General features: G+C 66.5%; 1 protein-coding gene across 2 annotated transcripts; it reads right to left on the reverse strand.

Moving 5' to 3' along the window:
• Positions 1-10834, reverse strand: KLF16 (KLF transcription factor 16). 2 transcript variants are annotated; one of them, XM_060145692.1, is made up of 3 exons: positions 10246-10834; positions 9740-9820; positions 1-2349 (listed from the first exon to the last, which is right to left on the reverse strand). In XM_060145692.1, exons 1-3 carry the CDS (start codon positions 10700-10702, stop codon positions 2048-2050), a joined length of 840 nt encoding a protein of 279 aa, XP_060001675.1. In that variant the 5' UTR covers positions 10703-10834; the 3' UTR covers positions 1-2047. The 2 variants fall into 2 exon arrangements, with proteins under 2 accessions (XP_060001675.1, XP_060001676.1); XM_060145693.1 differs by lacking the exon at positions 9740-9820.
• Between the last annotated feature and the right edge of the window lie 271 nt (positions 10835-11105).

Here is an 11105-nt window from a genome sequence, read left to right on the forward strand (position 1 = left end):
TCGGGTTTAAAAAAGACATGTTTAATTAATTAAATACCAGGATGAGGCCAGGCAGGGCAAGGGGAGGGGGGGGGTCACCCGAAAGCACAAATCCCTTAGGACCCTACCCCCCCACACCTCGAGAGGCCACAGCTAAAATGGCTGGAGCCAGACCCCAATGACCATCGGTCCCTCCAGACTCCTGGACACGGGGGGGGGGGAGGGGGGGCAGGGACAAGTTCTCAGCTCCCTGGGTCCTCAGACCACAGTCCAACCCCCGCGGACATGCACCGGCCAGGGCTGGGACAATGAGGGGGGCGTCCAGACAGACACAAAGGGAAACAAGGCCCGGGCCCGCCCTCTGCCCCCTGGACTAAGGCATCTCACCACCGCGGGAAGATCCTCCGCAGCCCCACCGCCCTCCCCAGGACCCCAGGCACCTGTCCCTGGATCCTGCCAGGGCCGTTCCGGTCCACGCTAGTGCCATCCAAACGCCCCAGCCGCCAACTGGGAGGCAGGAAGGTTCTGGAACACAGAGGGGTGTCACAGACCTCGTGCAGCCAAAGGCGGGATAGGCCTTTTCAGGGTATGGGACAGGGAGCCTGGGTCCCTTCCCATTCCAGGGCCGGGGTCTTCAGTCCCTCTGTCCAAAATGAAATCCAACCGCAGCCACGGTGGGAAGACACCAGGAGGGGACGTGACATCTGTCCTTCCTCATCCTAAGTTCAGACCACGCAGGCCCTCCCCCCCACACCCACAAAGCCTGAGGACAACAGACCACCCACCGGGGCCCAGATCAAGGAAGAGATTGGCGCCTGAAAAAATATTCTACCCGGTCCAAAAAAATCGAGCTCTCCCAGGGGGTTCGGGGGGTCAGCCCTCCCACTTCCCGCCCGCCCGCCCGCGTGGGCGGGACCTCAACCGCTGGTCCAGTGGCCATGCCCGGGGCAGGATGGAGCAAGGGCCCGGGGCCTCCTCACCCCCGTCCGCAGGGCGGGGAAGGGGTGCATTTCGCCCGAAGGCTGGCCTGGTCCCAAATAGGAGGGATTGATTGTCACGTGATGCTGCACAAGGCCAAAGTCGGGGACTCTTCCCCTTCAGGAGAGGGGAGCCAGCCATCTAAACTGGGGGCCAGCTTCTCCACAGTCTCTCTCACTGACACATTCGCACACCCACCCAGAGGGGCAAGGCAGCCCCCCAAGCCAGCAGACAGAGGAAAATAAATAAGCCTGCAGTAACTCCCATCCGGTGATATTCGCGCCCCGCACCCCGCCCCCACCGTGAGTCAAATTGCTCTTTGGAAGAACCCCCCTTTCTCTCCCTCCCTACCCCAAGTCTCAGAAGCAAAACCGGTACCCCTATGGAAACCCTACGACCTCCCCCGTCCCCACCCACCCAGCCCTCGAGGCTGGGGAGCTGAGGGGCCCCTCCCATGAGCAGTGGGGTAGAACCTGTGGACACCTGAGATTGAGTACCCGAATGGGGGCGGCCGGGCCACACCCCCGTTTCCCTGAACGTCTCCAATGGCTTTCGGTGGGGTGAGGGGCTCCCGGGGCGGGGGATGGGGGGACACGAGGCAGCCCGCGGTAACCCCTGGTTCACCTATGGCTCTTTGCACACTTCATCCCAACCTGGACAGAGGGGCCTGGGGACCAAGTGTGAACACCGGTTAGGGGGTGCCTTTCTTGGGCCACCTCCCCCCAAGGCCCACACGTCCCTCAAAGCAGGGAGGTGGCGAAGGGGGAAGGGGGACTCCTCCTGGCCACCCACCCGGGGTCCCTGTTTAACAGCTGGGAAGAGAGTTAACGATCATGGCTATATACAGACACGGGGCCACTACCCCTCCCGAGAGCAAACTCCAAGGCCCGGATGACCCCGGTCCAGTCTCAGACCCCTCCTTGTTTTCTCGAGGGGGCAAGGGCATCTTGGGGGGCCCTCAGGGGGACACTGGAAGGGGCCGGGCTAGCGGTCAGTCCGTTCCCCGCCCCGGGCCGGGACAGCAGGCGTGTTGCTGGTACTCCATGCCCAGGCCCAGCGGGGGCGCGCTCAGGGCGGCTGGACTGGGACTCTACAGGCCGGCGGGAGCCGGGCTGGGCACCGGGCTGGGCGCTGGGCTGCCCGCCAGGCTGCAGGGCAGCGAGTCGCTGGGCGAGGTGCTGCGGGCGCCCGGGCGCCGGAGCAGTTCCGGGCGGAAGCCCGGGTGGCGGCGCGCGTGCTTGGTCAGGTGGTCGCTGCGGGTGAAGCGCTTGGAGCAGAGCGGGCAGGGGAAGCGCTTCTCGCCCGTGTGCGTCCGATGGTGGCGGGCCAGCTCGTCGGAGCGCGCGAACTTCTTGTCGCAGCCCGGCCAGTCGCAAGCGAAGGGGCGCTCACCTGCGCGGAGGAGGCGGAGGACAGACAGACATTGGTCAATGTCGGGGGAAAGAGGGAGAGGAGGAAGTCCCATCAGATCCCCAAAGGTCCTCGTCATCTGCCTCATCCCTCCCCACCTCGTTCTAGAGGCTGAATTCTGGGCGTGAATTTAAAACGTGTAGATGTTTAAAGAAAACGGCCCCAACTCATTTCGCGAACCCCCGTGAATACTCTCCCCTCTATTTCCTACGACTAATGGTAATCAGACTGGGAGCAGCTGCCATGGGTTGAAAAGAGAATCTACAGAGACCGCGTTCTCCCAGGACCGCGCGCCCGCGCGCCCCCACCCCCAGGAAGGCGCCACCTCGGTGTCATGTGTACTTGGCACACACGTGTCCGCTCCGAACGCACGTCGAGTTTTCGGAGAGGCTTCTTAGGCAAACGGGTCCTGCCGTCCCCACTCCCGCGAAACTCCCTTCTGCCCTTCCTGTGGGGGCATTCGGGGTCTCCCAGGTGCTCGCGATCCCAGTCAAGCCCCTTCCTTTTGGAAATGACCACCCCGTGGGGTGCACCGTCTGGGCAGCCTCCCATGCCTTACGCCACTGCTGACCCTCGTGGCCCCTCTACAAGCTGAAGGACATGTGAAGGGACCCCCAACCCCGGCCAACCCCGGGGCCGCACTCGCAGGGTGCGGAGACACGCAAGGCGAGACGGGGACAGCCCCTGGGTGTGCGCGGGGAAGGGGCGGAGCCCGAGGCAGCCCAGGACTCGCCCCGCCCCAGCGGAGCAAAGGCGAGGGGAGGGGCGGGCCGCCACCGGCAACTTCCTCCGCAGACCCCTCCCACCGCCAGGCCGGCCTCGCCCATCCTGCTCCTGCGGGCCACGGCCTTCCCCGCCTGCCAGTCCCCACCCGCCCATCCCTTGGGGGGGTCTCCGCCCCGGAACAAGGTCGCCCGACCCCCCTCATCAACCCGGGGGGTCACCCGACCCCCCTCATCAACACATCAACGTCTGTGTTGTCAGCGTGTCCCCAGCCGACCCAGGGGGACCCCCGCCACGCCCCAGGCCCGGGGGCCGTGAAGCACCCAAGAGTTTGCACCCTTCTGGACCCAGCGCCGGGTACCTGGGACCCTGGAATCCCCAGGCGTTGTGTTGCCCAATGCTCAGGGGGTTTGCAGGGTGTGTTGGGGGTGGATAGAGTGTGGACACGTGGGCAGGGTCGCCCCTCGTGGCACTGGACGGAACCCAGCAGAGGAAGAGGGGGAGGCCAGCTGGGGGGCAGGAGGGGGAGCCACAGTGGGGTCAGGGTAGGTTACACACTGGGAGGCCCACACCGAGCACTGGGGACTGCGGTGACCCAGACTGACCCTGCCTCAGGAAACACGCCCACCGGTGGGGGAGGTGCTGAGGGAGACAGACTGAAGGGTGTCCTCAGCCGAGGATCAGAGAAGCACCTGAAAAGCAGCACCCTAGTAGGGGCGTGCACCGCTGACCAGGAGCCGGAGGTGGGGGCCATGGGACAGACCCGCAGCCGTGGGGTGGGGGGAACCTGCATTCTCAGGGTGACCCAGTGACATCTCTGCTCTGGAAGCTCAAAGCCCGCCCTGGGGAGAGGGCTGGGAGGGGGAAGGGATCGCGAACCACTGAGGGGCACCAGTGGACTTCAGAGGGGCTGCCCAGGAGAGAGCGGGACTAAAACCTCCTCTCCCCCACCCCTTCCTCCTGGTCGCACTCGGACACCACCAGCGAGGCAGAAAAGCGGGGGGGGGGGGTCAAAGCCCAGCAGCCTCCCCCAGAAAGTTTCTTGTGGGTTACCTGTCGGTTATACTCACGGCTGGGGGAGGGCACGCCCCAGGAGGCTGGGGACCCAGACGCGCTGGTGCCACCTCCCCCAGGGGTCACAGGCCACAATCATGGTGCTGGGGGGAGAGCAACTGTCCAAGACCACAGGTGGCCCCAAATCCCTGGGGCTGCCACCCCACACACACCCCCCATGCTTCCCCTGCAACAATCCAGCAGGCAGAGTCCGCAGCCGCTGGGGGAGGGGCCCCGGCGGGGACGTCCTCCATAGAATCACGGGGCTCAAAACAGCCCCAGAAGGTACACCCCACCCCACCCCACTTGGAATCGACAGGTCCCGAGGGCCTAAGTCTGGGGGCGGGGCTGCTGGCTTCCAAGCAAACGGGGGCCTGGGGGAGCGACGCCCCTCCGAGGGGCATGCGGCCTTGTCGCCATCTTGCAGGACGCAGGCGGGGGAGAAGGGGGGGAGAGGGGGGCCAGCCCGCCACGGGTGCGCCCCACAGTTGGCTCACTTCCCCATTTAGGGCAGCGGGGCCCGCCTCCCGCCCTGCCCTCCCCTCTCTCCGTCCCGCAGCTCTACTTTGCCACCAGCAGGTTGCAAGAGCGGTGCCAGTGCCCGCAGGGGCTGGACGCCTGCAGCCGCCGGGAACACAGCTGCCGCACGTAGCTCAGCGGCGGCAGGGACATCCGCAGCCCCAGCCGGCCCCGCTCACGTGGTCCCGCTCCCGCCGGGGCCGGGGGTCGCCTCGCCGGCTGGCCGCCTGCCAACCCCGCCCCACGCCGGGTTGCTGGGTAGCGCAGCGCACGTGCACACGTGGGTGGCTCGGCCCGGGGCTTGCAGGCTTCCCTCCCCACAACGTCGGGCGGATGCCTGCAGGATGCCAGGGCCTGCCACCCTCTCAGTCCTCTGGCCGGGAAGGGCGGTAACATTCAGAGGCTCAGAGCCGGCATGCCGGGTGCAGCTGCCTGTCTGCTGAGTCCACCTGGGTGCCGGAGGAGGATGCGGTGGGCGGGGCTGCGGTGGACTTGACCCTCTGACTTGGGCTGGGACTAGGGGTGAGCTCAGGACGGCCGGAAAGGAGGTCCTGGCGACCGTGCGCCAGGCCTGGCTCAGTGTGCTCGGCCTTCACGGGGGACAGTGCCCCACCTCCCCGGGCTGGGGCTGGGGGCCAAGGGTCTGACAGCTGACCTTCACTGTGACCTTCTGAGGTCATCACTAACCTAAGAGGGGGGTGTGTGGCCCACAGCCAACCCTTGCGCAAATGCCCACCTACCAGGTGGACTGCACCGGGGGAGGGGCCCAGGTAAGGTAGCATCCCAGGAGAGCTGGAGAAGGCTGGGACTGCAGCAGGTGCGGGGGCAGGGGGCTTCCCAAAGGAGACAGGCCTGAGCAGGCCGCGAAGGACAGTACGGACATACAGCCAAAAGGATTGAAAATTGATGGTGAGGTCCGGGGGTCAGAGCACAGGGTCCCCGTGCGGCTGGCCATCCTGATGGCTTTAACAAAGACCAACCCGCGCGAAGTTCATGTGCTCTGTGATCTTAAATACTCCCTAGACGTTAGCCACCCCCATCTCTCTCCCTGTCCCCGCCCCTCCTGTAGGTTTTCCATTTCAATTGCTCTGCGGTTGCCACCAAAAACCGTAGGCAGGGGTCTTGCAGGCCCTCACCTCCCCACGTGGTACCTGGCAGCAAATCCCATCAGAGCCCCTTTCAAAATATGTCCAACCCCCCCCCCCAGCTCAGCCCAGGAGTGAGGCGGCAGCCCATCGGCGGGTGCCTGGGCCGCCCAGCCTGTGCTCTGCTCCCTGGCTCGGAGTTGAAGCTGAAGTCTTCACTGTGGCCTCGCTTCTCTGCAGCCCCGGTAGCTGCTCCTCACGCACCGCCTGGAACCTCTCCCCCATCACTCCGTCCCTTCTCTGTGCTAACGTCACCCTTCAGAGCAGACGCTCCTTATCCCGCTGGGGTACCCCCCCCACTGTCCCCGTTCTCGGCTTTCTTATGCTTATGCTCAGTCTCTCCTGGGAATGATATGTGCCCCCCACCTGACCATAAAGCTGACAGCACAGGCCTGGCACACCGTGGGTGCTTAACACATCCGTGGAAAGCGTCTACAAGCCCCAAGAATGGCACTCAGGTTGCTACAGCTCCAGCAGCAGCTAACCAGCTAGCTTGCTGGTGCGTCATCTGGTTTACCTCCCCACCCCCCAGGTAGGAGCCACCACTACCCCCGTTTACATAAAAAGCGGGCCACCTGCCACCCCACACCTCTCCTCCCTCCTGGGGAACCCAGGCTGCCCTCGCTTTGCTTCCCCACTCGGACTGGCATCTTCAGCATCGGGGGTGATGGCCCACTCAGTGCCTGTGTGTTCAGGCCCCCCAGAGCATGTGTGTTCCGGAGCCCCGCTGTTCTGGAAACGGGACTGGGTGAGGGTGGCCCCCCTCCCTCCCCGGGAGGCCAGCTCCTCAGGCTGGTATCGTGTGCCAACTCCCGGGCCATCTGGGCCAGCTTTATCAGGGAGCCTGGGTGGGGGGTGGTTATCGCCCCTTGCAAGGTTGGGGGCACCCTCCCCCGCCCCCCAGCTGGGGCACCAGCACCGTGAGCAGTCCCAGCTGCTCGCTGCACCCTGCTGCGGGAGGAGGGGGCTGGGGGGCGGGCAGTCCTGGGCACTCGCACCCCACCCCACGCCCTGGCACTGCCCCATTCTGGCCCCCCAGATAAGCCACCAGTCTCCTGCGCCCCACCTGGCACGCTAGGGGCGCTCACAGCTCTGCGAGGTGTGGAGGTGGGGTCTGCTGACTCAGACAGCCCTGGGGGGTGCGGTGGCTACTTCCCCTCTGGGCCTCAGTTTCCCTGTCTGCCTCTCCTCCTGGGGGCCTGTTCAGCAAAGAATACCACCACCACCACCCCCCTTAGGCCGCTCGGCAAACAGGGGTCGCCCTAGCCGCCTCTTGTCCCCCAAGTCCTGGGCCTTGTCCCTCCCAACCAATTCGTGCGGTGGCCCACTGCTCTCCCTCCAACACAGTGGCCCCCCTCCTCGATCCCTCTGCCGGATCCTAATCCCTTCCCCATAAACGGATTTTCCTCTGCAAAGCCGGGCCTGCCCGCCCCCCCCACCTGCCCTTGGGATTAAAGGGCACACTTACCTACTCTGCCCCCTCCCCACCTCCCACCCACCACAGCCGCAGCCCTCCAAATCCACGCCCCAGGGTCCCTGCCCCCACCCCCTGCAGCCAGGGTGCCGGCCCCTCTCCTGGGACACACCCTTCCCTGCTACATCTGACCCCGCGGTGTCGCTCAGCGGCCTCTTCCTACAGGAAGCCTTTTCCTCCATCACCGCTGCTGTCACTGTCCCCCCAGTGTTCCAGGAGTCCCGGGGGACGGGGACTGGGTCGTCCCCACAGTGTCTCTCACACACTGTAAAGGCTCAGCTACTCTTGCTCTGGCTCAAGCAGACAGGGTTTTACAGGGGGTCTCAGCTGGAGGTATTGCCGCAACGCCCAGGGGACACTGGATGATGTCTGAGAACATATGTCATTGTCACAACGGGGGGTGCTCCAGGTGGGGGCCAGGGAGGCTGCTCAACACCCTACAGTAGCCAGGACGCCCCACACAATGAGCCGGCCCCGAAGTCAGCAGGGCCGAAGGGGAGACTCTAGACTAACAGCCCCACTTCCAGATCTCAGCTCCTTGCGGGGAGCGGGCCTGAGCCCACCAGAAGGTGCTGGACACTGGGGGCAGTGGGGCAGGGGAGCAGTCCGGAGACGAGGGAGGTTGGGAGAGCGAGGAGTAGATTGCCAGCCTCTCCGCCCCCGCCCCACCTCCCTCCCTCTCCCTCTCGGTATCCACGGCAACCGCGTCAACATCTCCTGCAGCTTCCCAGTCCTTCCGTGCCCCACACTGGAGGCAGGAGAGCGCCTTCTGGGCCAGGGGCTGCGGGCCAGACACAGGGGACCGGAGGACAGCCGTCCCCGCTCCCCCACAGCTGGGTGGCCCTGTGAAGGACCCCATCGCCCCTCCTGGTCTCCCCACCCCAAACCTCTGTGCCAAATGGAGCAGGGATGATGAGGCACCACACTCAACTCGCCTGGCTCCTGCTGGGCCTGCTTGCTCATCTGTAAAATGGGGCCAGGCCAGGATGGGAGCTCTCTTTACTTTACAGAGAGGAGAGCCGCCATCAGGCAGAGGCGGGTGGAACGGGACTCCCTCCCAAAGGCCCTCGGGGGACAACGGCGCAGCAGACAGCCATCATCTAATTAAAGCTCCTCATCAGATCACTCCCCAGGCCTGCCCCCAGCAGTGGGTAACAAGGTCCAGACAAGCATGGCTTCCCCACCCCAAAACAGGCATAAAAACAGCTGCCCCCTCCCCTGGGGGCTGGAAAAACCCAAAGGCCTTGACACAAACCCTGGGTAGGGTTTGGTGGTCCTGAGCACTAAACAGATGCTGAATTAGCAATCACTGAGCACAAAGGTGCCCCAAACCCTCCAAAACCGGCACCAAAGGTGCCTAGGTGCACGACTCTCACTCTCAGGAGCAGCAGCCCCCCCACCCCAGGGCCCAGCACCATTATTATCCAGGGGGCAAGGCATGGGGGGATGGCACCCTGCCCTTCCCCACCCATCACTGGGACACCCCAACTCAGTCCCCTGGGCCTCGCTTTCTCTTTAAAACCAGAATGGCAATACTGACATCCAGGCGCTCGACAAGGAGTCCTTTCTCCCCCAAAGGCTTACGGGGGCGGCCTGGGGGCCCACCGAGGTTCTCAAGGATCCCAGAATACCCTGGGGAAGTGTCCCTACAGAGCCACAGTGGGAAGGGGGGTGGCCACCCCCTTCACCAGACCCAGAGACTCAAACAGAATGTGGAAAAAAACAAACCAAACTAGAGCACTAGGGGGTCTGAGCCACTCTCAGGGGTCACACCATCCATGTCTCTGCCACAACGCTAGGTCCAACCCCGCTTCCATGCACCCGCTCCACGTGTTCCTACAGTGGGAGCGTGTCCACTGAGCCAAGCTGATGCACCCTACTGCCCGACGTGACCCCCATAACGGCCCTCAGGAGAAGGCAGCCCGGAGGCGGTAGGTAATGTGCTAGAAACGGACAGAACCAAGTCCAAGTGCACGCCCACCCAGCCCCCCTGCCCTTTCCAACAGAAGGAACACCTCCAATGTTCAAACTCAGGCTGGTGACCAAGGCCCACCATCCCCAGACCCCCAGCCCAAAAGAAAATCCTCAGGGTTGAGGGTGGGACTCCGTGGGGAGGACTGGGGGGACCCACAGGAGGAAAAAGAGGGGGTGACAGAGTGAAAGGGTGGCCAGAGCCCCCCTACCTCCGGCTCCCTAGCGGCCCTTCCCCACCCCCGGCTGGGCTGTGAGACGTGACAGTGTCGCGCGGAACCCACCCCCGCCCCCAAGCCTTCCCGGCTCCCGCTGCAGGCGGGGGCGTGGGGGGGACCCAGGAAGCTGCGAAACGCACTGAGGACGTGACACCCTCAGGGGTCTCCCTCCTCCCCAGACTCAAGCCCTAACCCGCACTCCTAGCCCTGCCTTCCGCGTTATTAAAATACATATAAAGGAAAAAAAAACGTGTCGGGCACCCCCCAACCTGGCTCTGCACCAGGCGCTCCGCCGCTCTCTGGGGTGAATCCTCGCGGCCACCTCGGAGGCAGCGCGCGGTTCCTCCTGCCTTTCTACAGAGAAGGAAACCAAGGCAGGAGAGAGAACGAGAACCTCAGAATTGGACGCTCCGACCACGATACCCACCAACCAGATCCGAAACCAACGGAAAATAAAAGAGAAACGAGGCCGAGAGTGAAGGAGACTGCCCGGGAGCCCCGATCCCGCCCGCGGACCCCGCCGCGACGCGCGCCCCGCGAGCCGCTGCCGCTGCCTCGGCGCCCGCCATCCGCTCGCCGCCCGACCGCGTGGCCGCCACGCCCCCCGCGCGCGCCCCACCCACCAAGGCCCCGCCCTCCCGGCCGGCGCGGCGGCGGCCCGGGCGCGCCCCCCTCCCCGCCCCCGACGCGCCACGCAGTTTCGGGGTCCCGGCGGGGGGGTGGGGGGAGCGCGGGAGGCCGCCCTCGCGCGGGCCGGGCGCGCGGCCAGACTCACCTGTGTGCGTCCGCAGGTGCGACTTGAGGTGGGAGGACTTGTAGTACGCCTTGGCGCAGCCCGGGAAGGGACAGCGGTGGCTCTTGGCGGCGGCGGGCGCGGCGCCGGGGGCGCGGCCGGAGGACGGGGACGAGGCGGCCGAAGAAGAGGAGGCGGGCGAGGCGCCCCCCGGAGCGGCGCCGGGCCCGCCGCGCAGGTCGGCCAGGATGCTGGCGGCCAGCAGGTGGGGTGCGGCGGCGGCGGCGCCCGGGCCTGGGCCCGGGACGACGGGGGCCGGCGGCGGCGGCCCCGGGGGCCCGGGCGGGGCGGCCTCGCGGCGCGGCGCGCGCACATCCAGGCCAGCGGCCGGGCCCGCGCCCTCGGGGCCCGGTCGCCCGCGGTGCACCACGGCGCCTGAGGAGATGGCCATGAGCACGTCGGCGGCGAAGTAATCCACGCACGCCACGGCTGCCGACATGCCAGGCAGGGGCGGGCGGCGCGGCCGAGCGGGCGGAGCGGAGGCGGCGGGAGCGGCGCCCGTCCGGCCGGCGGCGGCTGATCGAGTGCGGGAGGCGGAGGAGGAGGAGGAGGAGGAGGCCGGCGCGCGCCGCCGCCGCCGCCGCCCGCGCTCGGCCTGCCCCGCCCCGCCTGACGCGCCCTGACGCACCGGAGCCCGCGGGGGCGGCCGCGGCCCGCCCCGCCCGGAGGACGCCCCCTCGGGGCGCACGGCCACGCCCCCCGCCTGGCGCGCCCTCCACCACCCTGCCCGCTGCGCGCGGCCGCCGGGGGCGGGGCCGGGCCGAAGGAGCCGCCCCCTGGCGCGCCTACTCTGGCAACGGAGTACTCCTTCCCTCCTTCTCCGAGCGCTCCTTCCCCGCGCG

This window comes from Lagenorhynchus albirostris, chromosome 3 (genome assembly GCF_949774975.1).
Source record: "Lagenorhynchus albirostris chromosome 3, mLagAlb1.1, whole genome shotgun sequence".
NCBI classification, from domain to species: Eukaryota; Metazoa; Chordata; class Mammalia; order Artiodactyla; family Delphinidae; genus Lagenorhynchus; species Lagenorhynchus albirostris.

Excerpts from the sequence above, each read along its gene's own strand:
- KLF16 (XM_060145692.1), bottom strand. The coding sequence starts at position 10,702 with ATGTCGGCAGCCGTGGCGTGCGTGGATTACTTCGCCGCCGACGTGCTC. Across the intron at positions 9,821-10,245 it reads GCACCTGCGGACGCACACAG|GCAGGAGGAACCGCGCGCTG; the intron begins GTGAGTCTGGCC and ends CTCTGTAGAAAG. Across the intron at positions 2,350-9,739 it reads AGCGCCTGGTGCAGAGCCAG|GTGAGCGCCCCTTCGCTTGC; the intron begins GTTGGGGGGTGC and ends TCCTCCGCGCAG.